This window comes from Aspergillus ibericus, assembly GCF_003184845.1.
Source record: "Aspergillus ibericus CBS 121593 unplaced genomic scaffold BO80scaffold_9, whole genome shotgun sequence".
NCBI lineage: Eukaryota > Fungi > Ascomycota > Eurotiomycetes > Eurotiales > Aspergillaceae > Aspergillus > Aspergillus ibericus.
The window spans coordinates 164398-180995 of NW_020292107.1; the positions used below are offsets into that span (position 1 = coordinate 164398).

The 16598-nt window shown below is 55.0% G+C and overlaps 7 protein-coding genes across 7 annotated transcripts; 4 read left to right on the forward strand and 3 right to left on the reverse strand.

The window, feature by feature from the left end:
- Positions 1-235: 235 nt before the first annotated feature.
- Positions 236-3105, reverse strand: BO80DRAFT_462661 (uncharacterized protein). The gene is made up of 5 exons (XM_025722530.1): positions 2918-3105; positions 2781-2843; positions 2130-2725; positions 557-2080; positions 236-492 (listed from the first exon to the last, which is right to left on the reverse strand). The coding sequence occupies exons 1-5, from the start codon at positions 2934-2936 to the stop codon at positions 400-402; spliced, it is 2295 nt and encodes a 764-aa protein (XP_025577769.1). The 5' UTR covers positions 2937-3105; the 3' UTR covers positions 236-399.
- A 1553-nt stretch (positions 3106-4658) lies between these two features.
- Positions 4659-6985, forward strand: BO80DRAFT_422908 (glucose-6-phosphate isomerase). Its single transcript, XM_025718923.1, has 3 exons — positions 4659-5022; positions 5122-5643; positions 5695-6985. Exons 2-3 carry the CDS (start codon positions 5144-5146, stop codon positions 6854-6856), a joined length of 1662 nt encoding a protein of 553 aa, XP_025577770.1. The 5' UTR covers positions 4659-5022; positions 5122-5143; the 3' UTR covers positions 6857-6985.
- Positions 6986-7127: 142 nt separating this feature from the next.
- On the forward strand, positions 7128-8449 carry BO80DRAFT_401452 (uncharacterized protein; the record flags this gene model as incomplete). Its single annotated transcript, XM_025717563.1, has 3 exons — positions 7128-7378; positions 7454-7469; positions 7544-8449. The coding sequence occupies exons 1-3, from the start codon at positions 7215-7217 to the stop codon at positions 8447-8449; spliced, it is 1086 nt and encodes a 361-aa protein (XP_025577771.1). The 5' UTR covers positions 7128-7214.
- Positions 8450-8506: 57 nt separating this feature from the next.
- BO80DRAFT_422909 (mitochondrial 37S ribosomal protein bS21m) lies at positions 8507-9464 on the reverse strand. Its single transcript, XM_025718924.1, has one exon. It carries the CDS (start codon positions 9359-9361, stop codon positions 8696-8698), a length of 666 nt encoding a protein of 221 aa, XP_025577772.1. The 5' UTR covers positions 9362-9464; the 3' UTR covers positions 8507-8695.
- Positions 9465-9587: 123 nt separating this feature from the next.
- BO80DRAFT_376434 (phosphatase YCH1) lies at positions 9588-10403 on the forward strand. Its single transcript, XM_025716659.1, has 2 exons — positions 9588-9823; positions 9880-10403. Exons 1-2 carry the CDS (start codon positions 9709-9711, stop codon positions 10188-10190), a joined length of 426 nt encoding a protein of 141 aa, XP_025577773.1. The 5' UTR covers positions 9588-9708; the 3' UTR covers positions 10191-10403.
- A 27-nt stretch (positions 10404-10430) lies between these two features.
- BO80DRAFT_453125 (DUF185-domain-containing protein) lies at positions 10431-13664 on the reverse strand (the record flags this gene model as incomplete). Its single annotated transcript, XM_025721983.1, has 8 exons — positions 10431-11329; positions 11379-11580; positions 11628-11897; positions 11949-12105; positions 12721-12905; positions 12956-13348; positions 13417-13556; positions 13616-13664. The coding sequence occupies 8 exons, from the start codon at positions 13662-13664 to the stop codon at positions 10431-10433; spliced, it is 2295 nt and encodes a 764-aa protein (XP_025577774.1).
- An 821-nt stretch (positions 13665-14485) lies between these two features.
- Positions 14486-16546, forward strand: BO80DRAFT_283701 (uncharacterized protein). Its single transcript, XM_025714943.1, has 2 exons — positions 14486-14734; positions 14794-16546. Exons 1-2 carry the CDS (start codon positions 14640-14642, stop codon positions 16439-16441), a joined length of 1743 nt encoding a protein of 580 aa, XP_025577775.1. The 5' UTR covers positions 14486-14639; the 3' UTR covers positions 16442-16546.
- Positions 16547-16598: the final 52 nt, after the last annotated feature.

The following is a 16598-nucleotide window of genomic DNA, read 5'->3' on the forward strand; positions in this document are numbered from 1 at the left end:
TGCCCCTCATTGGCGGAGGAATTACTCCAGGCCGTGGGCTGGGTTTCTCCGCCACTCACAGGCCACCGCTGGCCGGTCGGAATAAACCCGTCTCTCGTACGGCTCCCCAGGGTTCTGGGGCCATCCCCGGTGACTTGCGGGATTTAGCTTAATTGGACTGATTCTGGTAGTCCAGAACTAGGCCTGAAGTTGCGCTACGTTGATAGAAGGATCATAGGGAGGGAAACTGGCCAGTCACAATCATGTAGTTTGCTCCTAGGAGCGGATATCAAATTCAGTTACTATCGCTTGCGTTGAGTACAGATTCTTCGAAGATATGGGCATGAAGATTGTGTCCGTATTGCTTTGAGACGGGTTAACCTTCCCTTGACACTGAGCCTGATCGCACATATACACCATTTACCCAGAAAGTCCTCTCTTCTCGCTCTCCGAGAAGAAAATGATCATCCTCCACAGCTTGCGGACCAGAACCTCGGCCTCTTCGTCTAGTGCCTGTATATCAAAGTTAGCAAAGAGTCTAGATAAAACGCAAACGAGATAGACAAGCTCAGCTTACCTCCTCTAGCTGTTCCACAAGCTCCTGGGGATGGCCATGTTTGCGAACATGTTCTTCCACCACGTCCACCAGCATCTGCTCTTGAACGCCCAAGTATTCCACAATCTTCTTCTCGACAAACGGCTTGAGCTGGTCGCTAACCACTGTTTCATCCACAAACTCCCACTTGACCTCCCAGCCCCAAAGTCCATCCTTGTCGGTAGGGATCTCGGCAGCCAGTTGTCGGGCAGCTTGTGCCCGCTCCTCGTCTGAGAGACCGGCGGCTTCGGCGGCGCTGTCGAACTTGATCGGGATAAGAGGCCGTCTGGCCGTGGCTTGGGGCTCTTCTTCGTCCTCCAGCAGCCCTTCCACCTCGGCAACAGTCCGACGGGTCGTGGCAGCTTGAGCCTTTTGCGCGGCAGCCCCAAGAGAGAGCTTGAAGCGCTGTGGTTCTCTGGGTGCCTGGTTCCGGGTCTCCAGCTCCTCTGCCTGTCGTGCAAGGAAGTCGTCTGCCATACCGCGAGCCTGCTCCCGTTGCTGGACAGACCGGGCCCGTTCGCGTTCTTCCGCCGCACGATCCGCCTCATCCATGCTGATCTCGCGGGCGCGGAAGGCCGCGCGACTACGAAGCCATGCCCCGCGATCAGCATAATAGTCGTCCACCTTACGGCTGGCCTCATTGTCGTCGTTCCACTCTCCGTATCGCTTATCCATTTCGTCGCGTACTTCCTGGACCTTGGCCTCCTCTTCCTTATCTCTCTTCTTCTCACGCTCCAGAGCGGCAGTTCGGCTTCGTTCACGGTTCAGCCAGCGCCGTTCTTGATCGAGGAATTGCTTTTCTAGTTCCGCCTCCTTTTTCTCCTGACGCCGACGTTCCAACTCCTCGTCGCTAGCATCCGACTCTTCTTCCTCGCGATCTATGTAGGCAGTAGTAGCGCCGTTGATAGAGCCCCCGTTGACAAAAGACACGCCCTTCTGATAATCCTTGGGAACCTGCACCCCAAATCCCTTGGGGCCAGACGGCACGGTAGACACAGTACGGTCCCGAGGGCCAAGAGGAACTCCATTAGCGCCAGCAGCAGGTCCGCTAGGGGCGGAAGGCGGAGGAGATGCCAGTCGGCTGATACGCGATCCGGCATTGCGAGCTCTCTCCATAGACTCGATTTCTTCCTCCCTCTTCAAACGTTCAATATCTCGGCGATTGCTGCGTTCACGGAAGGCAGCGATCTCCTTCGCGACTGTTTCTCTCATTTCAGGAGGGATATCGGAAAGTTCGTCTTCGACTGTGATGGGGATGGTGACAACCTCCGCCCCAGTACCATCGGTCTGGCCCTCCGTATCCTTCATTGTTGTATCTCCTTCGCGATCAATTGCCGAGGCTTCTTCTTTCTGAGTGGGAGAAGTAGGATGACACAAATCCGATAGGACGCTAGCAAGGGTACTGCGCGCAGCATCTAGCCGGGCCTGGCGCTCGGCTGGGTCTTGATCACCTCTGCTGGCTTCGTACTGCTCCAGGTAGTTCAACGAGCTGTCATCAACGACAACCTGCGCCTTCTGTTAGCTGTTGATCTGACATTGCGAGACCTCGACATACCAGAAGTGTGCTCTTCTCAACCTCGCGCTCTTCCCTTTCATCTCCCTCGGACGGCGTCTGTCTCTTCACAGGCACTTGCACGTCCTTTAGCACTTCAACAGCAGTACCCAGACTTTCGGGGTCCTCGTACTCTGCAAAACCAAATTTGCACGGTTTATCGTCTGCGTCCGTAGCGCGGATCCAACGCCTAAGATTGCCCGCTGAACGGAGGATCCTTTCCACGCCCTCGTCGCCACCAACACCCTCAGTTATCCCACCGACAAAAAGGGTCCGCACAATTTCCTCTCGTGTAGGGGGCTGCAGCTGCATCATCGCATCTCGCACGTTTTGACGCTGGGACTCCAGGCTTGCTGATCCCAGACCGGGCCGCCTCCCCGGAGCCTCGCCACGCTCCTTGTTTGTGTCCGGAGTAGCAGACTTCGAGGGCCCAGAGGTACCTAGTCGGATGACGGGGGCGGAGAAGTTGATATTGGGCATGTTCGGAGGGGGTTGGAAGTTGGGAGGGAAACCTGCAGGTCGACCAGGCTGCTGGGCGTTTGCCGGCTGCATCCCGGGGGGCGGGGTGGTTCCAGGCGCTACCATACCGGGGGGAGGAGCTATGGAGTCAGTAAGCCTAGAATGGCAGCGGGCATTTGAAGATGTTGGACTCACCCATGCCTGGAGGCGCGCCGGGATACCCTCCGTACTCTAGGGGCCTGCCATAGAGGCCAGGGGCTGCAGATGTCAGTACATGTTGCTCGTTATTGATGACAGCAGGAAGGCCTTAATAATTGAAGTAAAGTACATACGCTGGTAAGGATTGTACATTGCGACGAGATCGCAGCTTCCCTACGATCGGTCAAAGTGCTAAGGTGCCAGAAATTTCTGAGGTAGGTTGAGTGAGGAACAAAGAGCAGACAAGGGATACAGTCGGAGCAGAATAAAGGCGTACCCTGCTATCGAAGGACTTCTTCTCAAAGGATCCCCAAGATAGAAACGTTTGAGCAGGTGAAGAAGATCGCGAGCTGCGGCGGAATTGCTGCTCGAAGAACCAGGTGGCCCGTGCAGCACTTCTTGGCACTTCCGCTCAGGCCTTGAATGCATCAACTGGCAGGTGTCCGCCATCCATTGTTTGGAGATCGGGTTTCAGCCGCTTAAATAGACCATGCGCGTGAACAGTATGCTCCAAATATCGCTCATATGATAAAGTCCAACTACATTACAGCTATATGGAGATTTCTGCTTCCACCTGCCCTGAGGAGGCTACTGACTTACAGCACCGCATCGTAGTCTATTGGAGATAGCGCAGTGGACTAGATCTGCATGATTTCCAGGTCTAATACTATCATCAAGTTCTGTTTCACTTTTATGGATCCCATGTTAGAGGAGTAGTATTGTGACACCTACAAGTAGCCAGAGAAGGGAGAAAGGAGGAAGCTGTTCTGAGAGTGTGGGCGTACTATATAGTGCGGGCAACTGAAGTACTAACACTGTTTGTCCTAGAGGTGACATTGTCTTATCCTCCGTAACACATTATTACCCAAGTACCAAGGCAGCAGCCAGTGTCAGATACTGCTTGATGACATATAAACGGGGAGGGACTGGAGGGATGGAGAGAGGCGTAGTGGCTTATGCTTTGACCTTAGCAGAAATTCTTCTGGCAGGTTTATCCACCGATGCTACTTTTAGCCTGTCTGCACATTATTGTTTCAGGGTGTTCCACATCAACTTGTGAACCGATTGCTATCAATAAAGGAGGCGGCCAATCTACGCGTAGCCTTACTTTTGCACTTTAAGGCATTTGCCAATAGGATGCTAATGGTGTGGGTGAAGCAGCAAGAAAGCCCGCATCGTACAATGTTCTTGTGTAACAGTCCTTCCTTCTTGGGTGCCCAATTAGCTCACTACCATGGAAAATTGATCTCTGTGCCTATACGGTATCGAAACTCTACTGTCTATGAGGGCCCCAGACTCTTCCTGGCTTCGGAGTTGTTCCACCATACCCCTGGTCATCATACCAGGGGTGCTACACGAGCAGCCTCTCAGAGCAGGATCCGTCGTGTTAGTAGGTATTCCTTAGACCTGGACTGGGACTTGCCATTGCGTTGTCCCTTGCTGGTCAATTCGAAACCTTGTTGGCCGTTAGATTGTCATTGAGTGATAAGTTTCTTTGCAGAGCCAAGCACAGTAGGAAGGGTAGCTAGAGATTCTGCCTAGAAGGCTGCTGGTTGATGTCAATGTATCTTGAAGTAGATTTACAGAAAAGAGGAGGAGATCAACCAATTCAAACAGAAGTGGAAGACGCAAGATTTAGAACGATCTCGACCGAAACTCGCGAGCTTCGATGGAAGATCTGGAAGGAAGACGTGGGGGTGATAATCATCGGCGGCCTTTTTCCGAGGAACTGTCAGGAACATTCCTCCTTACTGATATCGGGCTCATGGCAAATGTCAACTGGGCCTGATAACGGCTTGAATCCGACCGATTGCCCGGGGTGACGATGACGACCGGCTAATTGGGTTCTCCCGAGTCGAAGGCCATGGCTCGTCCGGAGCCCGTCTGTAGACAGTCTAGAATAAAGCGATGACAAACAGGATCAATGGGACACAGCTTTAGCCAAACGGTGTTCAGCTGACCGGCAGAGGTTTCTGGTCTGGACAAATCAACGGAGCACACCGGGAGATTCTGCGTCACGCAGGTGGTTCTGGGATTTCCTGGTCTGGGAGGACAGCCCCACGGCAGCCCCTCCTACGGACCCCAACACGCCGGTTGACGACATACCTGTCCGCCCGCCCTCCCAGCTCTGCCCATTTCCTCCGCGTCTCCCGCTCTCTCTTCCTCTTCCTCCAATTTCTCCTTCACTCCTTCGGTGCTTTGAGCTTCATCTATCCTTTACTTGCATCTTACATAAAAGGTAAGCATTCGCCCGGTCCCGCCCCAGCCCAGCTCTGCCTCCCCTCCATCAATCCCTCCTCAGCTCTGCCCCGCGCTAACGCTTCCCGTCTCCGGTCAGAGCTCTATAGCATCATAACACCATGCCTAGTTTCTCGCAGGCCACCGAACTCTCCGCCTGGAAGGAGCTCCAGGAGCACCACAACTCCGTGGGACGTAACATTGTCCTGAAGGAGTGCTTCCAGAAGGACCCCCAGCGCTTCGAGAAGTTCAGCCGTACCTTCAACAACACCGTTGACAACACGGAGATCCTTTTCGATTTCTCCAAGAACTTCCTCACCGAAGAGACTCTGGCTCTCCTGGTCAAGCTGGCCAAGGAGGCTAACGTTGAGGAGCTCCGTGATGCTATGTTTAAGGGTGAGAACATCAACTTCACTGAGGACCGCGCTGTCTACCACGCTGCCCTGCGTAATGTCTCCAACGAGCCTATGCAGGTCAACGGCAAGAGCGTCGTTGAGGATGTCAACGCCGTTCTGGAGCACATGAAGGAGTTCACCGAGCAGGTGCGCAGCGGCGAGTGGAAGGGTTACACGGACAAGAAGATCGACACCGTCATCAACATCGGTATCGGTGGTTCCGACCTGTAAGTTTGTCTAATCACACCCAGGGTATGCTGTACTGAACCTCTTGCTAGTGGTCCCGTCATGGTGACCGAGGCTCTCAAGGCCTACGGCTCCCCCGACATGAAGCTGCACTTCGTCTCCAACATTGACGGCACCCACATTGCTGAGGCTCTCAAGAACTCCAACCCCGAGACCACCCTCTTCTTGATTGCTTCCAAGACTTTCACTACCGCAGAGACCACCACCAACGCCAACACTGCTAAGAAGTGGTTCCTGGAGACCGCGAAGGATGAGGCTCACGTTGCCAAGCACTTCGTCGCTTTGTCCACCAACGAGGAGGAGGTCACCAAGTTCGGTATTGACAAGAAGAACATGTTCGGCTTCGAGTCCTGGGTGGGTGGCCGTTACTCCGTCTGGAGCGCCATCGGTCTGTCCGTTGCTCTTTACATCGGCTACGACAACTTCCACCAGTTCTTGGCCGGTGCCCACGCTATGGACAAGCACTTCCGCGAGGCTCCTTTGGAGCAGAACATCCCCGCTCTCGGCGGTCTGCTGAGCGTGTGGTACAGTGACTTCTTTGGTGCCCAGACCCACCTGGTGGCGCCCTTTGACCAGTACCTGCACCGTTTCCCTGCCTACCTGCAGCAGCTCTCCATGGAGAGTAACGGCAAGGCCATCACCCGTACCGGCGAGTACGTCAAGTACACGACCGGCCCCATTCTGTTTGGTGAGCCCGCCACCAATGCCCAGCACAGCTTCTTCCAGCTGCTGCACCAGGGTACCAAGCTCATTCCCTCGGATTTCATCATGGCTGCCGAGTCGCACAACCCCGTGGAGGGTGGCAAGCACCAGCGCATGCTGGCCTCCAACTTCCTCGCCCAGTCTGAGGCTCTGATGGTCGGCAAGACCCCTGAGCAGGTCAAGGCCGAGGGTGCTCCGGACAACCTGGTCTCGCACAAGACCTTCCTTGGCAACCGCCCGACCACCTCCATCTTGGCTCAGAAGATCACCCCCTCGACCCTGGGAGCTCTGATCACCTACTACGAGCACCTCACCTTCACCGAGGGTGCCATCTGGAACATCAACTCCTTCGACCAGTGGGGTGTGGAGCTGGGCAAGGTGCTTGCCAAGAAGATCCAGAAGGAGCTGGAGACGGCAGATGCTGGCGCGGACCACGATGCGTCGACCAGCGGACTGCTGCTCGCTTTCAAGAAGAAGGCCAACTTGGCATAAGCGATTGGATGTCGAAGAAGTTGAATAGCAAAAAGGCGTGTAAATTTTGATGAAGCCACGAGAGTCATCTTTAATATTAGTTAGCAATGAATCGCCATCTGGCAGACTGAACAAATCAGGTTAACCGAATTCCGATCCACTTTCGTAGGAATTGAATCCTCCATAGCAAGATGCGGTCCAGATAGACTCCTGAAAGCCGCACCCGTTTGGTCATAGCAGCGGGAAGGGTCTGGTCTCCTTACCGCGGCTCTCCTCCGACCACGCTGTCTCTCCTCATCAAAACCGCCCCCTACTCGTGGCACCCATTCCATCGCCGGCCGGCGGCGTGCGAACAATTATTGACTATCCCCTATCAATTATGGCCGTCCTTCAGGGGGGCCCCCTCCATCGGATCTATCACTATGGACTATTGACCTTTGCCTTGTTACGGCCCACGGCCGCGGGGACCAGCGAGCCCGCCACAGCCAGCACCGGCTACAATTATGGCCAATCGGTGCCAGTGACATGTCTCAATCGAACGATGTGAGCCTACCCATACCAATTTCAGACCAACGCATCAATTGAGTCCCCAAAACTAACCACTCCATCCTACTCCAGTGACTCCGGCGAACATGTACGTCACGTTACTCCCTAAACCCACCATTCCCTCCCACCCTACAAGTCCTAACCAAAGACCCCCAAATCTAGATCACCGACAACCTCGGTAAACTCCAATACATCCCCTTCCCAACCTGCAACGAGACCCTCCAACCCCTAACCCTCCACTACGGCGTCCCCGAAACCCTAACGTGCACGATCGCCTCCCTCCCCGACGACCTCTACCACCTCCTGGAATACTACGTCCACTCGGATGTCCCCATGACGTGTCGCGTGCCCAGTGCGCCCCTGGCAAACCAGGCAATCGGGGATGAGGATACAGGGCCTGCGTATACCCCGATTACGTTTGCGGTGCAGGGCACGTTGCAGTTGAGTCATTTGCATCTGTGGACGGATTTGAATGTTTTGGTGCATAGTATTGGGGATTCATTGGGGGGGAGGGATGGGGAGGGGGATGGGGGGTATGTGGTTGCGGGGACGGCGTATTCGGTGCCGGAGTTTGAGGAGAGGAAGGGGAAGGGGATTGGGAAGGGTGGGGATGGGGAGGAGGGAGTGGTGGAGGCTGCGAAGGAGCCGTGGACTGCGGGGCATGGGACGAAGGTGGTTAGGGGGGAGCCGTTGACGTTTTCGTTGAGTGTGAGGTGGGTGGAGGGGGGGAGGGGGATTGGGTGGCCTTCTTCTGGGAAGGAGGAGGATGGGCAGGGAGGTGGAGGGGGGGGGTTTTCGAGGGTGTTGTTTTTTGGATTGGCTGCTAGTTTGGGGGCAATGGGGGCGTTGTATTGGGAGAGGAATGGCAGGGGACGGGGTGGGAGGGATGGGATTTTGGGTGTCCCGGTTAGAGGGAAGGGGGCTGTGGGTGTTGGCTTTGGGAACGGAGGGAGGATTAATGGCTATGGAGGGTATTCGGCTGGTGCTGGGGGTGGTAGTGGTGGTGGTGGTAGTTCTACGCCTGGGGGGTATGGGTATGGAGGGTATATGAGTGGGAAGAGGGATTGATGGTTTTGGTTACTGATGAGTTATGCTGGATGATAGATGGTATAAGTAAAAGGGATAGGCGGACATAGTATCAATTGATGTAAATTCTACTGACGAACATGGCAAACTGCAGACCAAACATAAAACAGATAGTATACATGTAGTATCAAAGGAACCTAACGTTTTATCCTCCCATCACCATCCTCCCTAGCAACCCCTTCATCCCCATATATACATCCCTCCCATAAGCAAAGAGATTGAGAGAGATTACCACCCCTGCGCCCTAATCTTATGAATCCTCTTAATCGTCGCCCCAAACGAAAACTTAAACAAATACCTCCAGCGCTTAATCTTGAGATTCTTCCTGAGCTGACCCTTCCGTATATGAAACCGCTGCGCCTGCAGCGACGCCTTAACCTTATTCTGATTCAACACGGTGGTCAACCCCCTCAACGCGGCGGGCAAATCCATGCCCTTCTCCGGCTCCACGGTGATCTGACGACCCAGCTTGGGACCCAGCTTCAGGTCGACGCGGCGCGACGCGGCCCGCAATGTATCGGTTTCTGCGGATTGGCTGACGGCGCGGGAGACGGAGAGGGGGTCGTTGTTGAAGACGCGGGAGCCGGGGGTGCGTTCGTTGGCGGAGGTACGGGTGGTGCCGGTGGTGGTGTTGATGTTGAGTTTGTTGAGGATTTGGTCGAAGTCGGTGGTGGCTGCGGCGGGGGGTTGTTGGGGTCGGTTGGCGGTGCGAGAGGGAGGGGCGGATTGAGTGGGAGCTGGAGCTGATGGAGGGGTGGTGGTGGTGGTGGTGGTGGTGGTGTTGTTGTTGTTGGATCCGGAGGATGCGAATCGGAGACCAATTCGTCCGGGGAGGAGTTGGAGGGTGGTGGTCGGCCTCGAGCGGAGGCATTGGGCGAGGGCGCGTCTCTCCATGGTGGTGGTTTTGAATTTGGTAAGCCGGACGATGAGTTTGAGTGGGTTTGGTATTAAGGATGGCCCCCGGCCCTGGCTCGCAGTCGTCGCGGTGGAATTGAAGGGCGCAGGAGGACGGTGGTGAGGTGAAATCTCGCCGTTGCGGATCGGAAATCTGCTGGCACGTGACTCGCTGCTAATGACTCGCCGTAGCTTGCTCCGCTTGATCTTGAGTACTCGAGTAAATCAAGCGGGTTGGATCTCAGTGACCTTGCTGCTGTTCTGCTTAGCTGCAGGATATATAAAGAAATTACCCCTAATACTCTCAATATACCACCGAAACCATATATATATCCGCCACAAGCAAAATGTCCTCCATAACCATCGCAACCCTCCCCCGCATCAGCCGCGATGCCCTCTCAGCCCTCCTCCTCTCCACCTCCACCCCCAGCAAACTCGCCATCATCGATGTCCGTGACTCGGGTACGTCCCTTTCCTCCCCCCTTTAACCCATCCCATGTCTAATATAAACGGTATAGACCACGTAGGCGGCCACATCCACACCTCAACCTGGGTCCCCAGTTCCTCTCTCGACTACCGTCTCCCCGAACTCATCCGCACCCTACAAGACAAAGAGAAAGTGGTTTTTCACTGTGCGTTGAGCCAACAGCGCGGCCCGTCCGCCGCGCTGCGGTATGCTCGGGAGCGCGAGCGTATCTTGGGTCAGGAGGAGAGCAAGAAGCAAGAGGTGTTTGTTCTTGAGGGTGGATTCGTTCAGTGGCAGGAGAAGTATGGGAAGGATATCAGGTTGACGGAGGCGTATGTCGAGGATATTTGGAGGGAGTATTAGGTCCTTTTGGATGGGATGGATGGATGGTTTGGTGTTGGTGATACCCTTGTTTTTGCTGTTTGGTTTTCGGTGGATTTGGATAGATTTATAGGTGGGATACTAGGGGATGGGTTAGAGAGCTATAACTGTGGACTGGGTATACATGTCGGCACAGAATTAGAACTATAGATTACAGTTTGCTTATAGATGATGGTTTTGGTACACGGTCTATACTATACTATACATCGATCACTCCAGGTATCATATATCTGCCACAATCCCACCCCCAAAACCAATGGGACGACGCTTCCCATTATTTTCAGGAACAATGGCCATCACTTTATAAATCTTACCCATACCGCCGCCGCCCTTCTCCACCAGTCTCTTCCATCCGGTTTCCAGCGTCTTCCGCTTTTCCTCGTCCTGAACTCTCTTCAGCAGCTGCTGCATGCGCTCCTCAATGCCCATGGCCTGCAGGAAATCGCCCTGCTCGACTGGCCCATGTACTTCCACGCCCTCACTAGCCTCAATCGCCGCCTCCGCCAAACCCGTGAAATCGACATCCGCGCTGACATCCACCTGTCCCGGCGCCGAAAGCGGCGGCACGTTCTTGTGTTCCCGGATTCCGCGCAGGGAGTTAATCGGGATAGTCGAGAGGGTTCCGTAATCCATGATCAGAGCCGCACCAGAGGACACGCGCTTCGCGGGGGCCGGCGCAGCAGCTGCACCCTTCGTGACCGTCCGAGGCGGCTGCGATGCACCACCGATACGGCGCGCAAAGTCAGACGCGTAGATGCGACTCTCCGGGCTGACCTCGATGGTGGAGCCGGGCTGGGATTTGAGGGCGCGGTAGCGCGGAGAGATCTCCGGGATGACCAAGGACGAGGGAGTGGATGCTTTGGCGAGAGTGAGCTTGAACTCGGGCTCGCCTTCCTGGTTCTCTTCCACGGCTTTCGGGTTCAGGGTGACCATGAGCTCACGCCATTGTGGCGTGTTGGCTGGTTTCAAGGGCTGGTGGAGTTTGGCTGGCCCGGTAGGGGTCATGATTTCCTTCTGTTCGGCGGGTTGGTTCTCTGGAGAAGGGGGGATGGATTCGAAGGCGTGGATGGGGAGAGCGTCGAAGAATTCGTGGGCGAATATGAAGGGTGTCTTGTCCTCTTCTGTAGAGCTATCAGCGGGATTCATCACACCAGTGACGATTGCTCTCACCATGCGGTAACAGCCTAATATCCTCAACCCAAATGACCGGCACATCAAAGTACTTGCTCGTACTTCTGTGGCCAATATCCGTCTCCTCCATGACCGCATCCCCGCACAGCAACTTCTTCTGGACCTCCCTCAGCGTAGCACTCGCTTCAACCAGGTATATCGCCTCGATGCTCGACGTAAAGCTCTTGAAGTTCCGGAATGTCTACCCTTGTCAGCGACTCCCACCTCCAGAGCGTCAAGCCAACTCACGCGCAACATATCATCCATCAAGGTTCCCTTGCCCGGTCCAACCTCCATAAGCTGAACCCCGCTGCGCTTGCGTCCCTGCGCCATCCATTCCGCAATTGTCCAGATGCCCACCAGTTCTCCGAAGACCTGGGAGATCTCAGGCGAGGTGACGAAGTCGCCTTTCTTGCCGAATACTTCGCCGTCGCCTTCGGGTCGCGTCGTGTAATAGCCTCCTTCAGGGTTTGTGAGGACCTGGCGCATAAATGCGGCGATGGGGATGGGACCTGTTACCTTTCACTAGCGTTAGCTGGGCAAAATGATTTGGGGTTGGAATGGTATTACTTTGATCGCATTGGCGAGTGTTTGGGCTAGTGGTGTCGACCATTGTCTTGTTTCAAAGGTGGACGCAGAAGATGAAGGTGAAGACGAAGACCATCGTTGCGATTTCAGTAAGAGAGTCTGTTTGGGGCGTTTGCTGAGAAGCTGCCTCACGGCGCGCCTCGTGCCGTGGTTCATCTTGTACCGATTCGACCAATTGGGACCCCGAAGTGTCAATTAATCCTATGCAGGCCTGGTAGGAGGCTCCAACGAGACACCTCTCTGGTGGGTTGAGAGGTCAATGAGCGCAGCATTCCGATGGATCTCCAACTTCTCCGCAAAACTTCCGCACACGTGATTGTCTTATCATATCGGGCCCGATTATCTACACCCAGAGATACTCAAGATGCGATGCATTTCTTTCCTATCGTACAGGTCTTCTTCTATCCAGGAATATAACCACTCATTTCCTAATTGACCTTGTAAGCCCGAAAAGATTCAATCTCATCATCCTGCTTCAACTCATCAGCAGGCATGCATCTAATGGCCCATTTTCAGGCGGTGTAATGCAGTATAGCCCTGACGCGACCGTCAGTACCGCCGGCCCCGGTTTCCCTGGTTTGCTTGTGGTGCATCAACCATCATCTCATCGCTGTATAGGCCTGTCTCTTGAGCATCCTGGACCATGTTACTGCCGCCCCTCGCGCCGCCACGACCGCCCCGGTTGTTCCGTCTGCGATAGTTTCCCCTAAATTGCCCTTGGTCGGAAGTCTGGTTCTGGCTGCTGAATCCCCACCTCCCGTCCTGAACAGATGGGTCGGCTGAACGATGCAAGCGGCGATCGCGATCGGCTTGTTCCCGGAAGTCACTGAAGGAAGACTCGGGGGCCTGGAAGGTGGGCTTGGTAGGGCGCTCGAACAAATCTTGATTGGGATTCGCTGCAGGTTGCTTCAGGCGCAAGGAGAGGATCCGACCATCGGCCTTATTATTCATTAGATTCGGTCCGTGAACGCAGGAGTAGACAAACTCACCCTCTGGTTATGGAAGTTGGCAATGGCACTCTCGGCGGCTTGCTTTTCTGCAAATGTAATCTCCGCCGTAACAGCCGGATGTTGCGAAGTGATCCAGCAGCGTAATATCTTGCCCGAGACGGGTTCAAGCGCCGACTGGATATCGGCCGCAGTGGTTCCAGGCGCGAAGTTGCTCCCGACAACGACAAAAGGCCCTGATCCCACCCCCTTGATGGTCATCCCAACTCCATTCCGCACGTTGGCTTGCCCGCTTTCGGGATTGAGGGCAGAGAGTAGGCGGTTCTCGTCAGGACGGCGTCTATTCGTGGGTCTTGCGCCCGACCGGGGACCCTGTCGCGCGGGTGCTGAGCTCGGGGGATTCGCTTTCGAAGGGAGAGTGGCCGACACGGAGCGCTGAATTGGGGCTATACATCAGCCATGCATGCGACAAACCAGGCAATCACTGAGGTTGTTGTTCGTACCTTTGCCACACCTATCCGGCTCGCCAGGTTTCCCGGCTTCACATTCTGCGTCTTGCCTGCAGCTTTAGTGGCGGTGTTGGTTGTTCTCTTTTTGCCGAGGAGCTGGTTTGCAAGCTCCTCATTCCGTCTTTTCTTGCGATCTAAACCAGGGATATTAGTCCGAGTGCTGGGCGTTCATCTCGGAAGACGGAGATAATACCGGCTTGGATAATCGCATCAAACGAGACGGCTTCCTGACCGGCGGCCATCGCGATGGCGTTTAGAGTATGAGACGGAGTATGATAAAACAGAGAGAGTGGAGCGCTCAGTTCAATTGAGAGATCAATGCAGATGACGCGAGGCGCAGAATCGGCGAAGCTTGAACTGGAGGCGCGCAGGAGGAGCTGACCGAGCGGAAGGAATTCGAGCTCCGCGGTTGGCTCCGCTCCGTCATCCAGACAACCTTTGCCGGGTTTGCAATGGACTGCACTCCATTCACTGCCGGCTTTGGCACCCTCTGCATCGGTGAGTGGCCGTCGTAACAGGCCTCATGGATGGATCGAGTCTCTTTTTATTTCGTGTGAAGTCTCGGGTTTAAGCAGCCATGCCAGCGCGACTGGGATTTATATGCGGCAACCCCAGACCGGCAGTAACTCAACGATGGTCCGGAGGATTCATCGTTCACCAACGCCAAATATATTGCTTTTACTAACTTGGCAGACTTCAATAATCCCTATTCTTAGTACCCATTCTTCAGTTGCAGCGGGACAAGTCGGCTCCCATGTACCACCCGGGACAGCACCCACCGGTCAACGAGGAGCCCGGGGTGACAGCACCACGGGGTCCCTCCAGTTCTTACGATTATTTCTCCAGGTCTGCTCAGTAGTGCCCAAAGGACCAGAACGATGGCTGGTTGAAGATGGGAGATCTGTATAGTGCAATCCCAGGAATGCATCCCCCCTGGTCACGGTTGTTTGGCTTCCAGGCCCGGCCATGGAGTGTTAAGGTAGCTGCAATGCAGGTTATACAGGCAGGGAAAGAGCCACTTCAGCGTCGATGCTTGCCTCGTCCAACATTGCAAATGCACCCGGCACCGTGCTTCTTCCGGGGGTCGCCGGCGGATTGTTCTTTACCAGCTGGGTCCTGCCGACCAGTCCATCAGTCCGCAAGTATCCTTCTCTCAACCTTCGACTTGTGCCTTGGCTTCACGGAGTCAACTTAGGCACTGAACTAGTCTAGCTGCCATGGGTTCACAAAGCCAGGACAGTGGCCCGAACCGACGCCGTCAGTCGTTGTCACTCTCTCTGGCCATCCGTCCGTCTCTGACTCGGAGGAACAGGTAGACGCGCCCCTGACAATTTTCATTCACAGGCTAACAACCTACCCAAGAGATAGAAGGCTCTCTCCCCCGCCACCAAACTGTGAAGAAAGCGTTCATTATCCCGTCTTCAATCCACGAAACCCACGACACAACCCTTCCGTTGCGTCTTCGCCATGGCACCAGGATGACTACTATTTACCTGAACCGTCGAACTCTGCAAGGTCCATTCGCTGGATGCAAAGCTTGCCCAAGAGATCGCTCCGCAAAGTCCATTCAGGTCTTCTGTCTTTTAGGCCTGGGCATCGCAGACGGTCCATCCTCGCCCATCCAAGCCGCAGCGATGATATTCCCAGTCTTTGGTCGTCGACTGATTCTGCCAAGGACTCTTCGGACCAGCAGGGCACGCTCTACTCATCAACGGTGTCAGAAGCCAGCACGGAAGAAGACGTCGAGTTCGGCACCGACCTCCAGCGCATCAGCTGCAACTACGCGCCTGAGCCGGATGGTGACATGGACAGGTATCTACGGAGTCTACCTGCCTCGTTCGCATGGGAAGATGGCACACTCTCCTCAGGATCGACCATTGGGCCTAGCTGCAGATCCGAGGTCCTTACCCCAACGGTCTCTAAGACTCACTCGACTAGATCACCTAGTACCAGGACTGCGGAGATAGGAAGTCATGATACGGCGCCTAGGGATGGCATCTCAGGTGACAGCACCGGGAAGGAGATGAGTGCGCCTAGTGGAAACCCCCAGCCTATTGCATCGATCGCATCCCCCCGCAGCCCTAGCGAGTCGTACTTTTCGCGATCAACTGGTAGCGATGTAGAGGGTCTGTGCATCACCGCAGCAGTTCCTTCCAACGGTGGCGCCGCTAAGCCGCAGTTGCCCTCTGAGACCGTCGAGACTGACAGGGGTGCCTCGTCCGACTCTTGCAAATCCACCTGCAACATGCTGTCCGTGCCAATCATCGAAATAAACAGCTGCAGGCCTGTCATGACGAGCACGAGCCGGGATTCTTACGCGTCGGAAAGCCCTCTGATTCTCGATGCCGAGTTGGCTATGGAGTCTCTGGAGCTGTGTGAGCGGCTGGAATTGAATGAAGGCCACAGCGGAGATGATAGCGCGTCTCTTCCCGACAGTCTTGTGTATACACAAAGCCAATCACCAGAAGCAGTCCACTCGAGCAACATCCGGCTCGCAGAAGCACCGTTGCCTGACAACCAGGAATCGAATTACGGTGGCAACACGACGGACCACACTGCTGACATGCGCGATAATTCAGGGCCACAGGGGCGCTCTGCCCCCTGCAACAATTTCACAGAAAATAATCCCTTCACTACGGGCGGAGCAGACCATCCCAATGACCAAGATACCGATGAGGTTTCAGTATTGCAAAGCCAGTCGTCCCAGGACGATCTGGCGTCACTGCTAGCTTTGAGAGATGAGTATTTTCTAGTGGACAAATCCAACGATCTCCACCCGGATAGGGGCAACAACGCCACCAAAGCGGAGCGCAGCTTCAGCGGTGATGGATGCCTGTACAGTGGGCCAGGGCTCGACCGCAACTCGTCGACCAGAGTGCACGATATTCCCGAGATCATTGGTCCGCGGACGCCGGTCCAGGGACGCGCCACACGGTCGTTCCGAAGGGAGCGCGATACCAGCGATTCGGATGAGTACCTCGTGACGTATCCTGTGATCCAAAGGCATTACTTTCCGTAACCAATCGCAAATAGAGCTTATGGGGCCATTATGCCGTCCTTCTCTTTGCATGTTATCTAACTTGTGACGTTCCTTTCACCAACTGTTGTGGCTTGATGAATTGTATCTTAGTCATACCTCAGGGCACTTTGGATACCGAGCGGTTTCGTTCCAAAGG